Source organism: Colletotrichum chrysophilum (assembly GCF_026319265.1).
Source record: "Colletotrichum chrysophilum strain AFK26 chromosome Unknown scaffold_38, whole genome shotgun sequence".
NCBI classification, from domain to species: Eukaryota; Fungi; Ascomycota; class Sordariomycetes; order Glomerellales; family Glomerellaceae; genus Colletotrichum; species Colletotrichum chrysophilum.
In genome coordinates, this window is record NW_026517325.1 from 278,443 (window position 1) to 302,703 (window position 24,261).

At 54.4% G+C, this 24,261-nt stretch overlaps 8 protein-coding genes across 8 annotated transcripts; 6 read left to right on the top strand and 2 right to left on the bottom strand.

Moving 5' to 3' along the window:
• Window positions 1-3,010: 3,010 nt before the first annotated feature.
• On the top strand, window positions 3,011-4,452 carry COL26b_005615 (uncharacterized protein; the record flags this gene model as incomplete). The annotated part of the gene is made up of 4 exons (XM_053178455.1): window positions 3,011-3,169; window positions 3,343-3,559; window positions 3,609-4,091; window positions 4,142-4,452. The coding sequence occupies 4 exons, from the start codon at window positions 3,011-3,013 to the stop codon at window positions 4,450-4,452; spliced, it is 1,170 nt and encodes a 389-aa protein (XP_053037658.1).
• A 4,661-nt stretch (window positions 4,453-9,113) lies between these two features.
• On the top strand, window positions 9,114-10,014 carry COL26b_005616 (uncharacterized protein; the record flags this gene model as incomplete). The annotated part of the gene is made up of 2 exons (XM_053178456.1): window positions 9,114-9,296; window positions 9,352-10,014. The coding sequence occupies 2 exons, from the start codon at window positions 9,114-9,116 to the stop codon at window positions 10,012-10,014; spliced, it is 846 nt and encodes a 281-aa protein (XP_053037659.1).
• Window positions 10,015-10,240: 226 nt separating this feature from the next.
• On the bottom strand, window positions 10,241-14,194 carry MSP5 (Pre-mRNA-splicing factor rse1; the record flags this gene model as incomplete). Its single annotated transcript, XM_053178457.1, has 3 exons — window positions 10,241-11,555; window positions 11,728-13,807; window positions 13,951-14,194. 3 exons carry the CDS (start codon window positions 14,192-14,194, stop codon window positions 10,241-10,243), a joined length of 3,639 nt encoding a protein of 1,212 aa, XP_053037660.1.
• A 317-nt stretch (window positions 14,195-14,511) lies between these two features.
• On the top strand, window positions 14,512-16,124 carry COL26b_005618 (uncharacterized protein; the record flags this gene model as incomplete). The annotated part of the gene is made up of 3 exons (XM_053178458.1): window positions 14,512-15,337; window positions 15,423-16,047; window positions 16,097-16,124. 3 exons carry the CDS (start codon window positions 14,512-14,514, stop codon window positions 16,122-16,124), a joined length of 1,479 nt encoding a protein of 492 aa, XP_053037661.1.
• Window positions 16,125-16,845: 721 nt separating this feature from the next.
• On the top strand, window positions 16,846-17,472 carry COL26b_005619 (uncharacterized protein; the record flags this gene model as incomplete). Its single annotated transcript, XM_053178459.1, has 2 exons — window positions 16,846-17,371; window positions 17,456-17,472. 2 exons carry the CDS (start codon window positions 16,846-16,848, stop codon window positions 17,470-17,472), a joined length of 543 nt encoding a protein of 180 aa, XP_053037662.1.
• A 470-nt stretch (window positions 17,473-17,942) lies between these two features.
• Window positions 17,943-18,301, top strand: COL26b_005620 (uncharacterized protein; the record flags this gene model as incomplete). The annotated part of the gene is made up of 2 exons (XM_053178460.1): window positions 17,943-18,223; window positions 18,262-18,301. 2 exons carry the CDS (start codon window positions 17,943-17,945, stop codon window positions 18,299-18,301), a joined length of 321 nt encoding a protein of 106 aa, XP_053037663.1.
• Window positions 18,302-19,634: 1,333 nt separating this feature from the next.
• COL26b_005621 (uncharacterized protein) lies at window positions 19,635-20,288 on the top strand (the record flags this gene model as incomplete). Its single annotated transcript, XM_053178461.1, has 1 exon — window positions 19,635-20,288. One exon carries the CDS (start codon window positions 19,635-19,637, stop codon window positions 20,286-20,288), a length of 654 nt encoding a protein of 217 aa, XP_053037664.1.
• Window positions 20,289-21,912: 1,624 nt separating this feature from the next.
• Window positions 21,913-23,672, bottom strand: COL26b_005622 (uncharacterized protein; the record flags this gene model as incomplete). Its single annotated transcript, XM_053178462.1, has 2 exons — window positions 21,913-23,104; window positions 23,161-23,672. The coding sequence occupies 2 exons, from the start codon at window positions 23,670-23,672 to the stop codon at window positions 21,913-21,915; spliced, it is 1,704 nt and encodes a 567-aa protein (XP_053037665.1).
• Window positions 23,673-24,261: the final 589 nt, after the last annotated feature.

Sequence of the window (24,261 nt, forward strand, 5' to 3'; positions counted from 1 at the left end):
CCACGCAAGGAAAGGCTTGTGGGGGAGCCTCCGGTTCGGAGGCTGCGAGATTGACCTGATGGTTGATGGAATTTTTCAACGCTTGCATCATTTCTAGGTTCATCACTGAGGCGCACTACCCAGGCTTGAACAGTGGAACGGGCCAAAAGAGACACTCTATCGTCGCCCATCGCGCATCACGGTGCATATAAATACCGCCCCCTTATCATTCAACGCGCGGATCCTTGAGGGATCTCTTTGCCTGTCGGTCCTTGCACGACCTGGGCTTGGCTAGGCTGTCACAATATCGATCTGCTGAGCCGTTCTGTGTCTGTCGCTGGCTAATTGCGAGTTTCGCGAGGAACCACGGATGCAGAAGCTCTCGCTGGATCCTTGAGTCAGCAATTTGAATTGGTTTGGAGCAATTGTTGCGGTTCATGTCCAACTTTGGCAGGCAGGCCTGCCTCTTTGGAACCCTTGCCGCAGCGATCTGACGACGACAGCTTCTGGTTGTCCTGAATGTCAACAAGGTTCCCCGAAATGACGCCTTCCCTGAGCTTTCAATGGTGAACCTTAGAGCCAAGTCTCATCGCGGGCAGGTCCCAGTCGGATGCCGCAAGATGCACAAAATTCGGGTCAGGAACGTGACGGCAGGCAGCCCGGTGGTCGAAGGAAAAGCTGCTATTGCTGCACAACACCGACGGGATACCACTATGCAATAGGGCGCACTGGACAGCCACATCCCATCCCAAGGTACCCTCCAATCTTAGTTTGGTATTGGACCAGTCCCCAAGGTCTCGAGAGGAGCCGTCGATGGCAGCCATGGCCTTGGAAGAAGAGAAGCATCTGGACCAATAATTGCCCACTTTGGTGAACGAGGCAAATGCCTTGGTTTCTGGCCAGCTTCCCACCCTCTCCACGGCCAGAAGCCTCATGTTAATGCTTCGTGCGTGTGCCACAAAAATGAGGTAGGCAGGAAACGGTTTGCGCCAGGGGTGGTCTGGGGGCCGCGTTAACACCAGGACTGCGAAAGCTACCTGGAGCCAAGTACCCGCCCCCAAAGCCATATAACCAGTCCCACCCCGATATTCCTGCCTTGGCCAGAAGGGGTTTTGAAAAGCTTTTCGGACTCTTCAACTACTGAATCTCCTCTGTTTTCGACGCTGTGTTTGACGTCAATCCCGTGAGAAGTCGACGACGAAAGACGAGAGACGCCGTTGAGACAGTGCAGGCCAGCGAAAAGCTACGACTGGAACGACAAGTAGGCCGAGACAACGCTACGACGGACATCGCGCGGCGAACCATCATCACGCCGCAGGAAAACGAACGAACCCCAACGACCAAAACCAAACCCTCCACCGTCAGAAGCGGGGTTCCTGGGCTGGCGCAGCAGCCGCGCGACCTGATCAGTGAAGCTGCATCTCTGTCGAGCGAGACGAGCTGAGTTGTTCGTCTGCTGGCCTCTTCTGTCTGCTGCACGATACGCAACCGACGACATCCGCCAGCACCAGCACCAGCACCAGGCTCACGTTCGCCTCATCCCCTTCTTGGGGTTACCTTTTTGGAGCAACCGTCGCGCAGCCGTCCATCCATCCATCCATCCATCACCGTCGTCGTGAGCGGCCTGGTCGTTGCCCGGGTTCCACGACTTGTTGCTGGTTGGCTCTGCCGAAGGATAGACACCACGCGGTCCATCGTCTCTGCTGCTGACCCCAAATCCTCTTTTCTCCTTCAGCCAACCTCTCAGGTTGTTGGGGGTGGCCACCATCTCCGCGCAGTGGTTCTTGACGCTCCTGGGCCTGCCCGCACGTCCTCCAGAAAACGTTGCCCTCGTTGCAGCTGCATCAAAACGTGGGGAGGCACACGGGACGGACAACCAACTGATCAGTCCAGCCAGCCAAGCCAAGCCAAGCCAGCCTGTCTGCCAGCTTGAATTTCCTTACCCCCGTCCGAAGACGAGCCAAAGGGAAGAGAGAAAGGGAAGAAAGAGGAGAGACAAGCAGGTTCCATCTTGTTAACGTGTGTGGGCTCTCCGAAGCAGAGCATACCGTCCTTTTTAACAGGAACATCGACCTGGGCGAGAGCTTGGCCTACAGACAGACAGCTACAGGGTCTGATCATCCCCACACATACCCCCCCTCCTCCCGTCGTGTCTTCTCGCACTTGTTGCAAGTGTGCGAAGAGAGAAAGAGTGGGAGCGTGTTTGTGTGTGTGAGTGTCCGCTACCCCATTCCATTGCACACCCCCCTCCCTCCTCCTTGAATCCCCTCTTCCAATCCTCCACCGTCCCTCCACCCACACACTCGACGGTCCATCCCAAGCCCATCCCTCAACTTGCTCACGCCCCTCCCCTCTGCGCACCCCCTCTCTCCCACGCCGGCGGCCCTGTTCGGTGGTGCTGGGTCTGGGCGACGAATGGCTGGAGAGCGCCCCCCCTCGAGCTCGCAGTTTATTATCATTACATAAAAGACCGCCGCTCTCTTCCATTTCCTTACACACTGCAACCTCTCATCGCTGCATCCCTTATCTCTGGGCTGGCAAAAAATAACTGTCAAAGATTCAACTGAAGCTCAATTGCGCCCGCTTGGATGCCTCTCCCCCCAGTCACAGTCTCAGCAGCGCAGCGCTCTGTACCTTATCTTGCGCCTGCGTAGATTTTTCCCACCCTCTCAGGTTCCGTCTACCACGCTGGCGGTTTCGCCCCAATTCCCGTGCGGGCGCTCGCTGGCGCCACTGCCATCTCTTCCCCCGGATATCCCTTTTTCGGGCAATTGTTTACTGCCCCGTCCCTGCTTGTCATCTCTCTTGCGCCCGCAAGCACGCGCAAACACCCATACACGAACACCTTCCAGAACATCATAGGGCTGGAGTGTGGAACGCCCGACGTCACAACGGCCGCGTTCAACGCCTAGAGAGATACCTCTCTACCCTTCTTTCGGTCTACCGTGCTTGCTGCAGCTGTCCTCGCTGCCGCTGCCGACCGGCAAGCTGCCTCAACTACCCCCGGACGAGATAAGGAATGGCAGATAAGATGTCCATCGACAACAAAGATCCCGTCAAGGAGGACACTCCCGAGACCACGGGCTCTAGTCCCGAGGCCGAACAGCAACCTGCGACTAACGGCACTGGCAACAACGCCAATGCCGCCCCCGAGAACCAGCAGCCCAAGCGGAAGGGTGGTCGCAAACCCGTGAGTCAATCTTTTCTCGTCATCTGTTTTCACTCCCTATCTACCTACTGCGGGCTCAACACCATATTTCCCCAGACTTTTGTCTGTGTCACACAATCTTAAGGTTTCACTTGGGACGAAACCTTGTTTGGTCTTATCTCCTACCCCGACCGAATGCTAATCTGTACCCCAAGATCTACGCCACGTCCGAGGAGCGTAAGCAGCGTAACCGCCAGGCTCAGGCTGCTTTCCGTGAGCGTCGAACCGAGTACATCAAGCAACTCGAAGAGGCCATCCGCGTCCATGAGTCCAACCTGCACAACCTGCAGGCTGCTCATCGCACGGCTGCCGATGAGTGTCTGATGCTGCGTTACAAGAACTCTCTGCTTGAACGTATCCTTCTCGAGAAGGGTAAGATGGCAATGTCTTATCTCAAGTGACCCTTACTTATCAGTCATAGGCATCGATGTTCAAGCTGAGCTTCGAGCCAAAACGGGCAGCCCCAGCTTGGGACCGACCCATGCTCCGCAGAACATGGTTCAGCCTCCGCCTATTCAGCGGGCCATCTTGAACCGTCACCACCAGTCTCGACGATCCAACTCGAGCATCGCTCCGAAGCTTGAGCCCGGTATCAGCCCGCTCCCTCCGCCAATACAGGGAGGCCATTCGGCGGCGTCCCCCAAGACCCGCCCGACGCCTTCGTCGCACTCCAACTCTCCGACGAACACGGCCCCGTATGGCAGCCAGCCGGCGCTCTCACCGGCGGCCTCTGAGAACGGCCCGATGCGTACCATGGCTCCCTCTATGAAGTCACAGCTTAGCCCAATGGCCCCGATGAACCCGGCTGCCCGGGCTCACATGATGTCCGGCGGCCCCCCGAGAGTCGGCAACAACGGTCCATATTACCCGACCCCGGCGTTCCAGAACCACATTGAGCAGCTCGGTAAGCAAAGCCATCTCCGTGTTTTTTTCGGTTTTCTAACATGAGTATAGAGCAAGAATATGATGCTCCAGCAGACATGATTGAGGACTCTGAGATCGACACCCCGAGCGGCCCCGGCCCGTACCCGAACAACTTCTCCGGTGACGCGCCACAAAACATGATGGCTTCCCCCAACTCCGTTGGACCGGGCCAGCACATGACGAGCCAGGCCGAGTCTGCTCAGCCAGCCCAGACTACCGGCGGTGCCTATCCCTCCATGACCCAGCTCCTGGACACTGGCATCGACTGGGATCCCTTTGGGCTGAGTGCCAGCATGGCCTTCCCTTCACAATTCTCTTTCGACACCAGCAACATGAGGTAACCCTACGCCCCCGACGGATCGAACCTGCAGCGCCAGCGATACAGCTTGGTGTAGCCATCCGATGATTTGGAGGGGAAGGAAATGGTTTTGACCACGAAAAGAAAGTCTCATCACGGCCTCTGGCCGTTTGTTTTATTGTTTTTGCAAAAGAAAAGAAAAAGTAATCATTTTATTTGGGAGGTTGTGGCGAGCGAAACACTCGATACCCGGGCGACACGACGACCAAAAACCAGCATTCGGACGGCGAGATTGTTTTTAAACGGGCGAAGCATTGTAGCAGCGTCCTTAATCACAACAAAGCGACGGGGACATCGAAACGTTTCTAAAAGATGGCACCAATACCCGCGCCGCGGTCATCTACGGGAAATGCGATCACGACATAAAAGTACAATCAATTCCTTCACATCTTTTTTTTTCGAATATAGGACACAGTCTCGGCGGCGGAAATACCCCAAAACGGTGGTTTGGGTTGGCGGCCTGTAGCACTCGTCTCTGAAACCTTTTCTTGTACATTGGATAGGAGGGCTATGAGGAGAGAAAGCCTGTTCATCATGATTTTAATGGCGTTTATGTTGTCTTTCAAACCTTTCAAACCCATCACGTACGATGATGCACAGGGAAAAACAGGAGGGATCAAAAAAAGTTTTTGTTTATTTTTCTGCATGAAAAAGTTTCCATCTTTCTTCTTGAGAGATATCGTCTTCACGGTGCTGTCGTGGTTGTCTATGAGAGCGGTCTTTGCTTGGTGTTGATCTCCTACTGCGTAAGATGGCTCGTCGTCAGGAGAGGTCCGCTGTGAGGTCCAGATCGGCCGGCGGCGGACAAAGTGGGACTCGGATGTTCCAGGACCGGAAGTGGCCCTCGAGCGAAACCAGCCTCCTTCATCACGTCTCGGCTGACGGCATCCATAGTCGCGGCATCGGAGCTGAGTCCGTGTGAAATATCTTGGCCAACATTGTTCCTTCCTTCTTACTTGGTCTCAGGCGGCAGCCTCTTTAACTGCTTTCTAAGCATGGCATCCGCATATATGAGGCATCACGAGCGAGCGTTTGAGATTGCGTGGCATCGTTTCTGCGAGGCGATTGGTCACTTTCTTTTGCAGAAAGGTAGCATGCAAGTTTGGTGCAATGTTGGGTCATTTTGTGCTCCATCGTGGGAACTTGCGTACGCCCGCTTTCACCCCCCATGTAGTTAGGTAATAGTTACGGGAGCGCAACGGGAGCTTGACTCGGGGTTTGCGAGAAAGTAACAACAGAAGTGTTGGTACCTTTTGCTTCTTCCAAGAGGATTCTTCTTGTGCCTTTGTGCCTGAAAGACACGTGGAAGAGACGGCTGTGTGTGAGTGGGCTTTCTGCTTTTCGAAGCTTGTGTTGGAAATCCTGCATGTCTACAAGAGACGGAACGGTTCGTATTAGCTTGGCGTGGCATGGCTGTTGTTTCTCAAGTTTGTCTCGTCCACAATCCTTGGTTCTTCTTGGTCATGAAATGTATGAGATGCATAGCTTTGCGAGAGCGTTACCGATGGCAGCGCACATATGGCCTACGTGTTGTCTTTTTAACTTTTCTTAGGCCAATGGAAGCGACGCAGTTCAGAAACGTGTTAGTAACAAGATTGTGCGTGATTCGGGACCAGGGACCGTACGTCTTGAGATTGAGGTCCAGGCGTGACGTGACTTGACGGCAGTTGAGGGAAGGTCCCGGCAGCGGGCGTCCGTTTCTCGTATGTGTGCGCGTATGTGCATGTACATGTGCCTGAATCTTGTCTTTTTTGGAAAATCTGGGGAGGTTTGTGATTACCCCATCTTCATGTTTGATTGACCCCGTCTCCTTCCTTCCCCCCCTCCTCAGACGCACGCGCCGGAATACGCAACCGGCTGGGGGAGACGGGGGGAGGAGGCACGTATCGTGAGTTTGTGTTACGGGGAAGTGGAGCCGAATCACCTAATGATAATGTCGGGGGGTGTTGAACCTGACGAAGGGGGTGTGTGTGAGTGAGCACGGGAGGGTTTCTCCACTGAGGGCATACGGGAATTACGTAAGTAGGACTTTTTGGGGAGGACGGTGACGGGGTTTCTTTTGCTTGGTGTCAAAGTCCTATTGTCCTTCCTGGCTGGAGTGTTTGGAGAGGCCAGGGAGACACCGGGGGAAGCGAGACTCCGTTGGGGCCGAAGGGAGACCCGCCGGGGGAACGGTTGATGGATCGGGATGGCCGGGAGGTGGGGATTGGAGGCTTCGGGGGGCCGTTTGGAGTTGGAGAGCTGTGATGATGGAGTGTTTGCCCGAAGGCGCCCGCATCAAGGGGGTGTTCCGGGTGAGCGGCGAGGCGTGCGTGATGTTCCTTGGCTATGTGACGCAATCTAGTTTTGAACCGTTCTGTTGGCTAGAATCTGGGCTTGCATATCTGTGTGATGAGGAATCTTGACGCTTTCTCTGGGCACCAGGCAGAGGACATTTGTCATCTGAAAGGTCTAGACCCTTGGATGACTGTGCTGATGATCCGAGCCAAGTGTCTTTTGCGAAATTTGGTTTCATGGCCAAGATGAAATTGATGTTGCTTTAGATTGTGAGAATATTCGGAATCTGCATTGTGACGTGGTGCATTTCTGGACGATGATTCAGGGGCCTGGGGTGTGTTTAGCTGAAATATTCGAGTTATTGATCGTGAGTTGCGGTTATCCTTGGCTCCGTTTAGGCAGCATAGAGATGGATAAGGCCATGCAGATGGTGTTCGGCACAGGCTAAACATCGATACGAGTTGGCGAGGCCTTGACGTTTTTGCTGTCGAAGGCAGTTGTGTTATTTGGTTCCGAGACATTATGTATGCTCTCCAAACCGAGATGCTGGCGCCGCCAACGAACTTGTATGTACTTCTTGCAAAATAAGCATCCCAGCCTAATCCCATGGTCGCAAATTACTATCACAGTGACTTGTGCAGAACTATCCATGGCCTGTCAGACAGCACAGTTGCTGGCCATAGATAGCTTACCAGCCATTCCGAGCAAATATCGTGGTATTGAGGAGTCAATGTGAAAAGAAGATTCCGATTTGGCAAATTTCTCGTCGAAATCATAAAGCAAGTTGACCGCACATTTCCAATACCATACTGATATGTCATATAATCTCTATCTTCCACTGCCCCTCTTACCGCATCTGTGAGCTCTTTCTCAAACTGAAGTTTCGTTATTATGTAGTACATTCCTCAAGTGTAGCTTCAGTGGGTTGAAGTCCTGCCTTCGTCTATGAGTAGCGGGTTGGGGGAAGGAGCGACTCAACGCACCTGCCCAAAACCAAACTAAGCAAGTGCTTCTTTCCTTCTTAGACAAACTCGGTGCGGTTCTTGCCAACCAAGCCTGATGAAGGGCGTGGCCCAGAGGTATAACGTCCTAGATCGTTAGTTTGAACTTGGTATGAAATTCAATCGCTGGTTTCGTAGGGTCTGCGGTTCGAATCCGCACCCGAGCTTTTGCTCAGACTAATTTCTTTGTCTTTCGGTCATTCTTTTACAGGATCGTAGTGGATCGAGTCTTTGGCGTCGCTAACTCAGGATCGCATCTTCGTCCTTCACCTCCGCCTTCCAGTTTGCACTTCTTTTAGCCCAACTGGTGACAAATTAATCACCTGCGTACAAGCACATAATCTCATGGCCTTTAACTTACAAGTATAGCATTCCACGCATGCAGCGGAGAATATCGAGATTAATATAAAAGGGGGTTGGAAGTGCATGTAGAAGCTGCATCTGCATTATTTCAAACTGCCATAAGATCATTGTCTAAATGTACTTGCACCCATACCGCGAAGTGACCGCGACATAGCGACCATCCCACACACTTATTTATCTTGGATCGAAAAGTCTAAAGGTGAAATTCTCTTTACAGTCGCACTTCGGGCATTCTTCTTGGCAAGCTGAATACGCCAAACCCGTCCGCAGTTATCTCATTAATCGCTGCGGAGCATACTGGTTGGATTTGATCAGATGGAGTAGGAGCGAGTCTTTCACAAAGTTACAGCAAAATCAGCTATTAGGCTGGAAAATGAACATTCAAAATGGCTCCTATAAGCATCTTGGGAGTTGCTTGTCCTCCACGGGAGCCAACTCTGACCATCGGCATTCGCTACAGCCGATTGCAAGCCTTGTTGTTGTTGCCTATCATCGCAACAAATCACTCGCGCGATTGAGGATAGCTTCCAAAATCGATGGAGATTGATTGCGGATATCTTAGTTACAACAGAAGGCGAATTTCTCCGACATGGTATCGTCGGAATCTTGCCTATCAACTGTAACTTCTCTCAAGACTTCGTTCGATCGCTTTGAAAGGCATATTAAATTCATCACATTGCGTACCAGATTAAAGCCTGACTGACACAAGCTTATTCTTGGCAGCTACCTATCATGTCGTTGCTAACATCAGACTGAGCACATGTCACTGACTAATCCCGCTACTCTCCGGATGGAAGACGTCAGTCTAAAACGCCGGCCGCTTCCCCCGGTGGCGGTGCGGGGTGGCGACCCCTGCAGGGACTCTATGAACCCCTCTGCGCCCGCGTAACCGTCAACTGACCCGGCGCGCCATCAACTTCATGCTTCGACCAGATAACTCGCGATAAAATATTCTTCTCCCTTTCTGTCCTTTCCGTCCTGGCGGCTACAAGAACAACGAAACATGAAGATCGAGCGAACACTGGCGACGGAGAAGGAGAGGCAGCCGATGGACAACTCGGCCTGCTGCACCTGCGCCAAGCTGCTGACCTCCGTGCCCCGGTACCACCCCGCGACCGAGAAGCCGCTCCCCGATGACCGTGTCTTGGAATGCTGCGCGCGAATCATATGCGGCAGCTGCATCCACGTAACGCCTCCCTCCCGTTGTCATTACAGACCAACAGATGCTGACCCAAGTCCAGGACAACCCCCGCTTCGCGTCCTACTGCCCCTACTGCCAGGCCTCGTCCAACCCCGCCACCTCCGTCCTCCCGCCGAATCTCAAAGACCCGCCCGCCTACACCTCCGTCGCCCGCAGCAACCTCCACGTCTCCGGGCCCTCGGCCCCGCCCCCGCCGTACACAGCGACAACCAACGTACCCGTTGACGACGAGAAGGCCGGCTCGTCCGCTACGGCCACGCCGCCCGAGGATACCCTGCACTTCCTCAACCACGAGCACGACACCGTCGCCTCTCTGTCGCTGCGCTACGGCGTACCCGCCGCTGTCCTCCGCCGCGCCAACAACATCACGAGTGACCACCTCCTGCAGGGCCGCAGGACGGTGCTGATCCCGGGGGAGTACTACGCCGCCGGCATCAGCCTGTCGCCGCGGCCGATCGAGGGCGAGGAAGAGGAGCTGCGCAAGAGCAAGATCCGGCGGTTCATGACCGGGTGCAAGGTTTCCGACTACGACGTTGCCGTGCTGTATCTCGAGCAGGCCGGGTATGACCTCGAGGAAGCCATGGAGGCGTTTGCTGCGGACGAGGTGTGGGAGAGGGACCACCCGGTGCAAGAGCGGGGTCGACGTGGGAAGGATAAGAGTGCGCCCAAGAACCGGGGGCCGTTCTGGAGGGGGTCCGCGTGAGGCTGCGAGGATTGATGGATTCACACGAAATTGGCAGGCGTTTTTGGGGGATTGGTATTATTAGAACTCTTGTTCATTGCATCGTCATCATGTCCTGTACCACCCAACGGCTCTTTGGCCTGTATGAAACGCCGCTAACATATACCTTACGCTTTGTACAATACACGTAACAATTGATGTCTCCTTCCCAGAAATGGATGGTGATAACCACCACTTATAAGCCTCCTCAAAAGGCGGAACGTGTTCTAATGTCTGAAATCTTCCTCTCAATCTCCCGCACGGACCGGTCCAGCTCGCCGGCAATCATCAGCTTCTTGTCATTAGGCAGGAGTGTGTATCTCTCGCAGAGGTCGCCATCAATGACGCCCTTGACCGGTACGTAGTAACCGCGGTACATGAGGTGGTCTCTGCCTGCGAGTGGCGCGTCTTCGGTGCGCATATGCTGCTCGAGGTTCTGGAAGAAATCGACATCCTCGCGGGTGACGAAGGGAATGAAGACGCCAATGGTTCCGTTGATACCGCTCCAAAGGAGAACGTCCTGGCCACCAACGACGAGACTAGTCTTTGTGATACTTGTGGGCACGTCTTGGGTGTAGGAGTGGCTGAGAAGGTTGAGACGGTGAGGTGTGCCGTGGAGATAGTCCCTGGTGTTCAGCAGGTGCAAACCAGCCTGCTCCTCGTCGGCTTCTTGGCTCGCCTTCTCTGGACAACGAACGAGGAATATGTTGCCGAACTTGTCTCCTCCGGCGACCGACTCGTAGTCTACCATGGTTGTGCAGGTGACCCATCTCGCGATTGTGTCGTCGACGAATGGGATGAGCTTGTTGGTGGTGGGCTTATAGACGACGTAGGTGACACCGTGTTGTACGTCACCCACGACGATGCGACTGCCTTGTGTGCTCAGAGACACAATCAACTGCGGCGCTACATCTGCTTGTGATTTTCTGAGCATCTGTCGTAGACCCAGGTCGTATATCCTAAGAGTCTTGCCGACACCAGCAAGCAGTCTGCCCTGGAAGGCCAGGAGAGCCGTGGGAGGCTCCTCAACCTTAGTTTTGTGGATAAATTCCAGCTCATGGCCGTCTTCGCCAAAGCGGTATACGTGTATGTATCCTTCCGTGAACTGTCGTGGGTTGACAATCATGTCTTTCCCTGTGCCAACGATCAGGAAGTTTTCATTGTCCTGGCTGGCAAAAGAGACAATCGCAGCGCTGACCGCAGCTTCATTGTTGTCGAGATCAACGGTCTGCAGTACTCGTTGCTCTTCCGACAATGGGTCAATGACACTGATGCAGGATGCCCAGCGACCTTTGCCCTTGGGATATCCGAACTCATCAGGCGGGAGAACAGTCGCGTCGCCGTTCACCACTCCAGGCTCCGCGATGAGCTTGGCCCTGAGATCGGGAGGCAGTGTGTTGTTGTCTGATTCAACAGTGTAGAACATGGGGTGATCGGGATGCTTTAGAAGACGCCTTGGAGTATAGGTCAAGGGTATCGACTTTTGTGTGATTGTGTCTCCGAGGTTCTCGATGGCGAAAATCCTGATTCTTGTCAGAGGCGGGCCACGAAGTGAATATTCGAAAGATGCCAATGAAAGAAGAACCTTCAGTAGGAACAATTGGTAAAAAATGCGTAAGACCTCACTGCACTTTGGCGTAGGAATCCAATTCTCATCATGGTAAGGGAAAAAAGCGAAAGAGAAAGAATGCTTACCTCAAGGACTGGCCCTGAATGCCAACAACACCTTCCTCGCATTGCTCACTGCTGAAGTTCCATACCCATTCCAGGTCCACGTAGTTGAGGGGAGTGACCACGAAACCTCTAGTGATAGGGTCGGAGTACCCAAGCCATGGACGTGAGCTCAATCCTATCACACACGTTCGACCTTGAACGGTGACTTGGAAGAGTCGCACGGGCTTGGGGCCCAGGAACTTTTGCCGGGTATCTGTCAACTCTCCAGTAACCTCATCTAGCACCGTCCGCAGATAGACACCAGAGTGAAGTCCGATATGGAGGTACAGGGTTGAGCCGCCAGAAGAAGAGTCATCCATGGCAATAATAGCCAGGGATGAAGGAGGAGCAGTCAAGGCTTGCACCGATTTGCTCTCAAGGGTCGAATCGGGATCCAGAGACAAAACACGAACCGTGCTGTCGTCACAACCCACTGCAAGGAACGAGCTTCTCAGACGTCCTTCCGGAACCTCTCCCAAGCTAAGGCAGGTGACGGTACCGAACATTTCTTTCTTCTCGTCGTACTCTGCCAAAGATCCATCGCCATCCATCTCAAAGTACACAATCTCACCGGAGCTCAGAGCCACAGCAACTTGGTGTTCGTTGGTCGTGGCAGCAACGATGGATCGATGCTGAGGGGCTGCCCACTCGTTGATCTGGCCGTGGCGGATGTGACGGATACCCTTGGGATGGACCTGAATAAGACCGTCCTCGCCAAGCAGTTGCGCTGCCAGCGTGGGCACCGAGGTCAGGAATCCCGAGTCGCTAACCTCCTCGACGGTCTCGCCGATGCTTAACACAAGGGTTCCGTTCGTAAAGGACAGCACAATATAGGCATCGTACTGATCGCCACGGCTCAGCTTGAGTGTCCACACGGCTGAAGGAATACCGGGCAGCTCAGAGGCAACGATCTCATTTACCTCCAGACCGTGCTTCAACATCCTGAATGTGCTGCGAGCGCCGTTTCCACATGCTGTGTAAATTTGAGGCGCATCCTCGCCAGTCAGGTTTGCGACCTTGCAGTCGAGGAGGGGGTTCATTGAGTCGATGCTCTCTACCAGAGCCAGGTTTTCGAGTGGCCTGGGGTAGAAATACACTGCATCGTAACCAGCCTTGGGGTCGGCTGGGAAGTCGTCGCTCGAGAATTCCTTCTCTTCGTCATCGTCTCCAAGCTTCTCAAACTGGTAGAACTGGTGGTTGCCAAACTGACTAGCCGCATACAAGAAACCGCTCTTGAGAATACACAGACTAGACGACACCGGCACAGTATCAAAGTATTTGATCTTGAGTCTCTTAACCTCGCCGGTAGGATTGCCGTCTGCGTCCTCAACCATATCGATTACAGCTTTGAACAAATCACCGTCTTCCGTCTGAAGCAGGAAGAAGAAGGCTCCAGCACTGCCCTTGAGCTTGTGCATTACACCAGAAACGATGTGGCGTTTCCTTGAAGGATCTTCCGTAGCGCCACGTCTCCGTGGTATCGGTACGCGGAAGGCTTCTTGGTTTGAATGACGGTATGTGATGTTCTCCTCTCCGCACACCAAGACACCGCTAGGGCCATCTTGACCACCAGGAACTTGGAAGAGTAGAGATGCTGTCGGGTCGACAGGCTCGGACCACTTTCGGACAACATGGTTGAGTCCCAGGTCCAACTCATAGTACACCAGCTGAGTCTCGGCTTCGCGAGCGGCCTCTCCCGTGGGATCTTGGTCTGCCTCCGTGTACTCTATCTCCAGTGCAGCAAAGACGGGGTTCGCGTAGCCAACATCGAGCGCAACCATGGACAACACCAAGACACCAGGCTTATGCGCCTCCAGGGGCGAGGAGATGGTGAGTTCGGCTTGAGCGTTTCGGTTCAGAACATAGACAAGTTTATTCTTTTCGACCGAGGCGATGAGACAAGCTCTGCCCTTGGGATCGCAAGCGAGGTACTCTCCGGGAATCACGCGTCGTACTCCAGACTTTCCAAAGGTCTCTAGATGCAGCCGTTGGAATCGGTTCTGCGCGGGGATGTACTCGACGATTGTGATCCTTCCAGAGTCAGTCGCAAGAATGAGATAGTCTTTGACACGAGGTCAGCATAGTTTCGATACGATCAAGTATCGCCAGCACTGAGCGACAATGGCTTCAGTGACACGCGTCGCGACTGGCAAGCTTCTCGAATCACTAAGTGAAGCTTCAAATGGAACGAGGAACAAAACTTACCTTTGTTGCTTCCTGCCAGCCGGAAGGCGGCCATGGACCGAATAATGCCAAAAATATCGTGCGAAAGCAGCGTAATGACCTTGCCCTGGGACGGGTCGGGTCGGAGGAGCGTCAAGCGCGATCCAGACGCCGTGACGATGTTCTGCTCCTTCGTCCCGGAGAACTGACCCAACACCGCCAAAGTGACATTGGTTGGCGGCTGAAGGGTCAGGGAGTAAAGAAACATGTTCGAGGTCGTCGCCATGTTTGCAGGTGGGCGCAGAAAGCCTGCGCGGCCGCAAAATTCGAGCTCGACTGGATGATGAGACACGACGCGGTGGTGTTTTGAAGTAAAGGTGGGCTAGGAGGCTGGAGAGCTCCAGTACAAAATTTCAGAAGCTCTAGGTTCCCACTTGGCAACTGCTCGAAACGAGGTTCGGTGGAGACCCACCTCCGGCACCTAGTTGATCCGGGCCACCCAAAATTTCGGGTCAACCCACCGCGGGCAGAGCTCTGGGACGCATACACTGGTCATAGCCATTATCGACGCACGCCGCATCTCACAGTTCGGTGTTGGCAAAGATGGAGCCGGCATTGCGACGAGCAGCCTCCAGCGTCTGCGGACAATGTTCCGCGACATTGAGGAGGCAATTGGTCTCCAACAGCGGTGTCAGAACCGTTTCCAGAATCGCATCAGCCCACTCGACGAGGGGTCTACATTCCACCGTTCCGAGGAAATCAAAGGCGAATAATGCGACGAGGCAATTCTCTTCAACGACCAAAGTCTCTAGCGAGGCAGCGGCTGCTAAGCCCGCGAGCACCGAGACGGCAACCCGGAAGCTTCGTTCGGACGATCTTTTCCACTCCTTCACGAATTCGCCCATTCCCGAGATCCGGCGTCGAGCGGCCTTCATGAGACAACATGCGTACTGCCCGCACCCAGACCACAGAGCAACTCGCGTACCCACGATTGCACCGCAGGGCGAGGAGCACACACATCAGACTGGAAACCTTGCGCCGGCGCATGTTGACTTCGAATGCCCCGACTGTGGAGTTCCTGTTTACTGCGGCAAGGAGCACTGGATGGATAATTACGAGGCACACCTTGAGATCTGCGATACTTTGAAGGAGATCAATGAGGATGACCATGATCTGCGGTCTGGCCGTGCTTTCCCAGAGTTCGTCATGGCCGACGACCAAATGCCGGAGGCCGTTGTCAACATGACCAACTGGGATACGTTCATGTACAGCCGAGAGTTCGAGGCTATCAACGACGAGCGTAGCATGAGGCAGGTCACGAAGATGCTTACGTACCCCATTACTATTGGCAGCATTCTGCATGAGCTTAGCCCGTACAGCGTAAAGCAGGGCGAAAGGCTCACAAGCGAGGGTTTGAAGAGTTTGAGTGGTAGGTCCTTCGTCGCGAAGCTTGTGATATCAAGAAGCTCATGAGTGAACAGCTTTGCGTTATACACTTCACCCCCCTCTTTCAGGAAAGGGAACAGATATGAAGGACCTTCGTCCTGAGGCGCCGCCTGTGAGAGTGTTCTGCTTGGGCGCTCGCGCCGAGTCGTCGCTTCCGAGAAACGTCTGGCTTCAGCTGGCGCATCTATTCCCCGAGAGCAAGATTCACCTCATTTTCATCGGCCCTGAAAGTATGGCGAACAGGGATGACGAATTCCCGCTACCCCCCAGAACACCCGAGAACCCTTTCGGCATGGTGATTGAAGACCGGATATCTCACAAGCTGAAGATCAGCACTATTGTGGACTACTATCATACGATCCACAAGACGGGATACTTTGCGCCATATGACCCATACTTTGACTGCTTCTGCCTTTTCCACCCCGGCCTGGGTCACCCGGCGAGCAGCCATGAATGGTCCGAGACTCTGCCGATGCTTCTTGAGACGAAGCTTCCCATCATTGCCACGGGATACACCCAGTTCGACATGGAGAGAGACATTGAGTGGGTTCGTAAGACTGCCGCTGGCGAGTTCGATATCCTTTTGGAGCCCGGCGAGAACCGTTTCCGCAGTCTGAGGTGGGATCTCAACGACCTCGACCCTCAGGACGTCAGCTGCGGAAACTGGGGAGTCTGGGCATTCCGTGGAAAGAGGTATGTTGTACAACGGCATGGTCTTGAACATTAGTACTGACTCAAGCAGGTATGAAACGGCGACCAAGGATCTCTGAGTGGCCTGGAGGATACTGGTAATGATTCTAGGCCGTGCATAGAGAGGCGTTGTAAATAAGTGTACTATACTGCTCACGACACGTGCATTGTACAACAGGAGACGGGGAGAAAAGGAGGGGAAAAAACCAAGCCGACTCTACTGCATTCCACACGCTTTCTTGACCCTGTGAAATTATGAGTCTAGACGTTGTCGTTTGAGTAGCATCCAGAGGTGCCATGAACGCATCGATGAGAGGCAGCAAATTTGCCGTCAACTTTTCCCAAGTCGCATGTATATACCGATGCCAAGGTAATGATCGCTTCTAGAAGAATTCTGTCTTGTGCCTGTTAGACAAACCGGTGCCAGCGGCGTTCCTTTGCAGACGCAGCTTCCTCAGCTATTGTTACCTAGCTTAGGTAGGTTGCCTTATGTAAGGTCCGGGCGCCGTCCTGCAGCGCACGGGGTCACAGCTGCGGGAGGTTGAGCCGCTTTGCACCTGCAACGGCAGACCAGCATTCCCTGTAATTAACCTGGGAGCCGGGGGCAGGTCCCCAGTCCCGTCGTCACTTCACCTTAATCCGTCACAGCACAGGTCAGCGTCGTCCGAAATCTAGCTGGCTGCAAGTCAAAGTCGACGACAACCCCTCCTCGCCAACTCCTCTGTGCTGGTGGCGTGCGCCCGGTCGCCCTTGATACCAAGTCATACCATGAGACTGCGGCTTTACAGACGTTAGACGGCCATGACAGCTGTCGCTACTCCTCGCGCACCCACGCCGCGCCCGAAAGCCCCCGCAACAGTCAGTTTCGCGAACGACATCACCTCCTTTGCCCCGACACCCTCGACCCCCGCTACCGAACGTCTCCGTCCGCAGTTGCAGAGCAATCCTTCCGCTCGCCGATCAATTCGCGCAGCCCCTGCCGACTTCCTCTCCGACAGGGCCACTGCCGCCTTCATCCGTCGTGTCCTATGTTCCCAACAGCTCTCCGATAAGGAGAGAACCACTCCGCCCCCGATCGAGGAGCTACTGCCGCCCCTGACAAGTCGAAACGACGTCGACCTTCAGCTTTACGCCCTGATTGCTGTCATTTTGAGGGAATACGTACAGGCCTGGTACAGCAAGATCACACCAGATGAGGCCTTTGTCGACGAGATTGTCCAGATCATAGCCCATTGTACCAGAGCTCTGGAACAACGGCTACGGAAGGTCGATCTAGAAAGCTTGCTCTTCGACGAGCTTCCCGACTTGCTGGACAAACATATCGTCGGTAAGCTTGCTCTTTGTTCGCTCGTTTCCACATGAACTAACACCACCTTTCAGCCTATCGCGCAGCGCATGACCCCGTATGTAGGCCTCCAACGGAGATAGACCCTCGAGAAGTTTACCACGCACTTTGTCCAGTGGCGCCCTTGTCACCAATACCACGGCCAGACCAACCAGAGACCGTTGCGAAGCAGCAAGAGAACGAGGCAATCTACCGCCAATTGTTGGTACAAGGCGTTTTAGCCGTACTGCTGCCAACCGAAGACCTTGAAAACGACTGCCTAACCTCCTTGGTCGGTCAAATCTTCTCTGAGCTCATCATTGGCAATGTCTTGGCCAATCGGCTCTCTCAACCATGGCTTATTTACGAATGCCTGATTATTCTCACGAGAGTCCTTGAACGGAAATCCGAACCCATTGAGGAAGATGTTGCAGAGGCGGTGCAGGCCGGGTCAGCGGCTCCTCTACCTAGACCGGCTCGCCGCAGCTGGTCAATCCAAGGGGTGTTCTGGTCTTTCGTACACTGGTGTTTTCTGTCATTTGCAATGATACGCCTGCTTGTCAGCACTCTCGCCATGTCTTCATCCTTGCCTCCAAGAGCAGATGTTGCCTACGATGAGAAACACGAGTTGACGGGTCAGTTATCAGACTCAAAGACACCTGATGCGCTCACGGGCTTGGACGAAGCACAGCCAGTGAAGACTCCCATCTTCGCCTTCAAGCTGTGGACCTGCATATCCGACCTGATCGAATTGGACGCCCGCATGCCTTGGTTGAGCGGAACGCTCTCGATGCTTCAGCTCGGAGCTATGAAAGGTCCAGGCCGGGTCGCCGCCCTAAACGGACCCATGGACAGGTAGGCATCCATCATCTTCCTCCTCCCTCCCTTTCCAGACGAACTCACGTCACACCGCATGAGTTTCAAGTCACTTGACCTGGCTTCGCTCCAGTGAGCAGACGGAAACGCTCAGTCGAGCAAGTGCAAGATGAGAGCTGCTTCAGTAATTGCCTAGTGGGCTGCTGAGAAGGCACATTCGGCGATGGACTTGATACAAGCTGTAACGACACGGTTCGGGGTGCGCGCAGTGAAGGGGTCGAGTCCTTTGGAATGCTGCGCGAAAAAAGCCGAAATATGCTGTGCGACACCCCCCACCCGGCCCATTCTGCGACCCAACCCAGACTTGACCTCCTACCCCGATTTCTCGAGACTACGGTCGTACTTGCAGGACCTCATGGGCGCCAGCCAATCGCAGAGGGAATCGACGTTGCTCGCCTCCGATTTGCTTGATAGGTTGTCGCGGGGCTGCGCTTCCATCCACCAGGAAGCCTCATTTACGCGCCCAGCTCCAACAACGAGCACCGACTTACAAGGGTCTGGTCACCACCGTCATCTCCTTCATCCACGCACACCTACGGAGACCCGGCACTCAGTCACTCAACCGTCACGCCCTTCGCTTCCCGTCGCCCCACCGCATCCGCCTGCCAGAAACTCCGTCAGAAGTCGGTACACGGGTTGGCATCATTCTTGCTGCTGGTGACGGGGCCGCCTTCACTAGCAGTATCATCATGGGGCTCCCCACGGGCTTCGTCAATGGCCGCCTGTTAGTGCACCTCGTTTGCTGAAGCGTCACGCAGCCACTGACTCGATCCGTCCCGTGAGGCAGGCTAGCAGCTTGCTCTCTTTCAGCGGCTAGCTGTCTATCAACCGTCATCCGATTCGACAGTTGGCGACATGACGGCTGGCCCAATATGGCAAGACGAGATACGTCTCTTTGACAGCCCGAATCTTCGTCCTTGCGTGGCTTGCTACAGAGCCCTGGTTCTGGGGCCCGAAAGAATTGGACGTCACACCCTCCGACGCATGGAAAGCACACATAATTACGGGGAGAGACGGTAGCCTTGCCCGGGGAGCATCAGCAACCATTTACGGATCTTGAACGGACAGGGGAAATATTCTGCCTGCCTTGCGACACAGACGCAACCTTCGCCTCCAGCGTACCAAGCTTTTCACTTGTATCCCCTCTTTTGGCGCATGCTGCGCTACATGCGCGCGGCCCTTCCAACACTCGCTCGTCGTCAGCCGTGTCTAATCCCTGTTGAATTCGTGTTTCCTTCCCCTTAGTTGTTTCCATTCATTTCCAATGTCTTGCGCCTCACATTCTCGTTGGATTCCCCTCCCGCAGATCCTCTCACTTCACACACATTGACCCTGTAGCCCCCACGCATGAACTGCGACTGTCCGAGTCGGAAGCAAAGCCGGGACTGACATGAGAGCGCTTGCCGCGCCGCGCGCGAATTATAGGCTCATCTCGCATACCATACACCAACGGGTTCTCGACGCCGCGTACCTGCCCACCCTCCTTCGGTCCATCCGCGCCGCCCTCTTTCCCAACAACGCTCCCGGCGTCTCGACCTTGGTGGCCCCCTCCTCCGATCAGGAGCTGCGTGCCCTGCGCCGCAGGTGCGCTAGCGCGGTTCTAGCCAGAATCCCGCCGTGGCTGGCTAGGCTCTACCTGGGCGGGCGAGGCCTTGGCCTCCGGTGGCGGTCCGGTCCGGACTCTAGAGCAACAGGAGCAGCAGCAGAAGCTGGGGCTAGCGGGGATGACACCGCCGCGGCCGGTGGTGCTGGTTCTGCTCCTGGCAGCAGCAGGTATGCCAACGTCGAGGCGGTCGCCACCGGCACTAGCGACTGCGATAGTTCAGGTGACGAGAACGGCACAAAGTCGCAGCCTCCTGAAGACGATGAGGATCAGCAGCAGATGCTGTCCGAGATTGAGGAGGGCATCCTCAACGTCTTCTCGGACGAATACTGCAACAAGCACTTTGTGTATGGCATATTGGAGTTGATCTTGGTGAGACTGATGCCCGAGCTGGCGGAGAAGGGGGTGGTTGAGCTGTGGGAGGAACGATTGAGCCTATGAGCTTCGTGTGCTGCCATGCATTTCTTTTTGGTGCTTCGCCTTGATCCCCGTTTAGTCTAGATACCCTTCTGCCAAGATAATGAAGTGTTTTGATTCCACGATGTTCGCAATGTTCAACGATGTTCACGATCATGACCGCCACATGTTACACAGAATGCCATTCCAAGTCTCACATCACACCGTTTACACGCCATATTGCTTTTCCAGTGTACATCGGTTTCCAGAAGCGAATCTGAGTTACACACACAAGACAATATCACGGAAGGTGGGCGAGGATTATCCCCATTGCAACACCAATGCTCGCTCGTATACATCACGATAGTCTTCTCCTTGCACTGGTTGGGTTGTGAACCTTCCCAAACGTCACGGCCATCTCTTTGTCAACGCATTCGTCGAGGGAGAAACGATGTTTTTTGTAATTTCTGTAGACCAGTCGTAGAGGGGACAAAAAAAGGGGCTAATGCCTAGAAATAAATGCAAAAGGGGCCGCCCGTTTTTTTTCTTGTCTTTCGGATTTCGCGCATACTCTGGCCGGGGTAACGCGAGTCTTCTTTGGTTTGGCTGCTTTGGTTGTTGTTTTCGTAGCCAAGGAGGCCTCAGTTTCCTGACCTCAGACTCGGGAGGTGGAGTGCCTTTCCACCTCTCTCCGTCGTCTCCCCATCATCCTCTGGCCTCCCTTGCTCTGTACAGGTCTCCTGCCATTTGTTTTCTCGGTTTCCCTCTCCTGTCAGAAAATCGTTCAGATATCGTCCGATTGTCCGATTATGTGATGTCCATAGATGATGTCCGTAGATGATGAAGTGATGATCCCTTGAGGGCTCCCGTGTTCCCTTCTCCCAATGCCTGGCTACCCCAGCCAATCTCCCTGACCTAATCCCAAACCCCCTTATCTCGCAATGCAGCTGCGTCTGAGGAAACCCGGGAAATAATACAGTGGCGAGTTCGTTTGCGAATCGTCGATATAGCGAAGGAAAGAAAACAAGGAAAGGGGCAGATAACAGAGCGCTTGGAAACGGTGTGCTGAGTGACGGAAAAAAAAAAAAAAAAGAGATAGATACTGAAATAAACCAAGAACAAGTATTTGCAAAGGTCGCGCAAGGTGGGAATTTTCGGTGTTCGCGTGAGCGGCAAGGTCTTTTCCTTGATGAGCGGCGGATAAGGATGCGAAATTGGGGTATATAGAATATGTTGAAGTTTGGAGTGAATGGTTCTCCCATGACCTCGTCTTTTGCTAATCTTGTCCCCTGGCTCTGTAATGATAAGGTATATTGTGTCCATATTTCGATGTCGTGAGACTGGGGGCCGGGGATGGAAGACGCTCAACATGTCGATCATGGGAGTGATGTGGCTGTCGCGAGACATTGACCGTGTAGGTAAAGCCGATGATGTTTTCGAAACCGTAACCCGATCCCGGCGAGTGTGAGCCGTTCTTTGCAGAACCCTCGCCGGGTCTAGGGGTTTGTGGGACCATGATGATGGTCGCTGTTCTGTTGATACGCACGCGTTAATCGCGTGGCTTCGTCCCTGTACCTTACCCCGTCCATGCCCAGGCCCAAAACAAAAGCAAGACATAACGCCTGAGCAAACGATGGAGTGCTCGCTGGGAAGAAAAGATCGCGGGCCTTTACTGGGTCAAGACTGCCTCCGGCTTGACTTCAAAAGACATGTGGTTCGGGTGATGGGTAAGAGTTTCAGTGTCGCCCTCGGGAATCCGATCCAGGCCGCCCACCGAAGATTTGGCAGCATGTTGCGGATTTACTCGAAGTTTCTCCGTCAGCTTGAGCAGGCCCTGGTAGTCCTTCTGGTCGACCAAGCCGCTCGCAGCTGTGCTGGAGAAAAAGCTCAGCAAAGTGTCGGCCGCTCTTCGGGCCTCCTCTTGCGTCGGGGATGTTGGAGACGAGCCTGCAGGCGTGGTCGCTGATCTGCCGGCCATGCTGCTATTGCTGCTGCTGTGATGCAGATGCGGAGACGATGTGATTGCGGTATCCAGAGCAAAGTGCGGTGCCGCCATCTCGTAGATCGGTGACTCTAGTGCAGAAGACGGGGCAGTCGATGCTGGGTGGTACTTCGGAGTCATGGGCTCAGTCGTTGCAGTCTGGTACATTGCTTCAACGTCAATGTTCGGGAACGTCTGGCTTCTGGGCCTCTGGAAGTTTGAAGCGACTCCGTGCATCTGGCGAGACGAATCAGGGGGCAAGAAAGCTCCAGCGTTGGGGTCAGGGGAGAAGGTAAAGGTTCCCGTTGGACTCAGGGCACTCCCAGAGAAGGATGAATTGGCCGCATCGGTCAAGGCACTGTTGAGAGACGTGGTGCTTTGAGAGTTGGAATGTTTGTATGCTGGACCGTCTCCGTAGCTGACAAAACCAAGACCGTGAACAACGTCTTCGTCGCTTCTGTCAGCGGACAGAGGGGACTGATGACCTGTTGGCGATGCTGGGGAGATACCAGATGCTCCTAGAGATGGAGAGCCAGAGATTTTGGCGTGGTTCGTGATGTTCGTTTCCGATGCCCTTCGCGAGAGCCTTCCTCCAGGGAGGATGTTTCTCTGTTTGAATCTTTCCAGCCACGTGGCGTTGATCGATTTCGTCTGGTTTGCTTCACCGCCGCCGTTGGTAGAGAAGTGCCTAGCCTGCTCCAGGATCTCTTCATCACCTGGAGTTAACCCTGCTTGGACCTGTTTCCTATACCAGGAGACGACGCCGCGATCAATGTCCGGGTACTTGCCTTTGGCATGGCGTCTGCCGGCGGGTGATTGACTTCTGTCCGCCTCAGGATTCAGGTACTTTTCCTTGTTTCTGAGGACCTTGGATACAGTGCTATGGAGGATGTCAGTTTGGTATTCCACGTTGCCAGTCTTGGTACCAAGGCCTACCTGCGCTCAACCCCAAACATGGCACCAATATCAGTCTGTTTGACGTTGGGGTGTTCGGCCGCGTACTGGCACATTTTCTTCCTGTCTTCATCCGTCAAGACCCTTCGCTGCTGGGGCTGGGCACCGTTGCCGTGTCTCCCCGTCCTGGCGGGCGCGGGAGGGACCACAGGAGCCATGCCCAAAGGTGGCGCCGAATAGCTGTTTGGATTCGTCAACATGCTGGGCCATGTTGGTTGAGACGGTATCATGAGCATTGGAAGCTGTGAATGGGACTGTTGATGATGCGGCTGTATCGGTTGAGGGGGCGCCGGAGGAGGAGGCATCCTGCCAATCGACTCAGACGGCAAGCCGTGAGGCATAGTAGGCATGAAGGCGCCGAACGGGCCGTAGTCTGGCATTGTGGCTTGGTGAGTGTACGAATTCATGTCGTTCCAGCTCTCATTGCCGAAGGATGTGTGGCTCTGTGACATGTGGCTGTCTTCGTCTTGAGCCATGTGGTTGTCTTGATCCATAGTGGTGGTGCCCACGATGGAGTGGTCCATTGTTTATATGACTCGGTCGAGTTCCAGGAAGAGCCAACAAGCCAACTCGACAAGGCTCCGAGCGGCAAGTGTGTTTGGCTACCTAGGTGGCCTGTAGTTGTTCAATCCAGGTTCTGGGTTGGTGATTGCGAAGAGGGGATCGCGCCGATGGCTTTGGCTTGACTGATGGGATGGCACTCGGGCCAAGCAAGTGTGGGGATGCCTGGTCCCAGCAAGCAGATATTGGCGGGTTCGACTTCATGAACGGAAGACGGCATGCATGACAGAGGAGGCCAATTGGTTCCTGGAGGCGCGGCGTGCAGGAGTGCAGGCGTGCAGGCGGTCTGCTGTGTAGGTCAAGAAGCCCTGGGCCCCGGGGGTGACTTAGATGCAAGTGCGTTGCAGGCTGCAGAAGCGTGTTGGGTTGGGAGGGGGGAAGGGACAGGAAAGGATGTCTTGTCTTGTCTTCTTGTCCGGTTGACTGCTTGCTTTGTGAATGGCTGTTGCCCGTCTGGCTTTGGGTTCGGGCTGTCTGTCTGCAGCGCCTTCTAAACGAAAAGGGCCGGTCCTTGATGCAGGT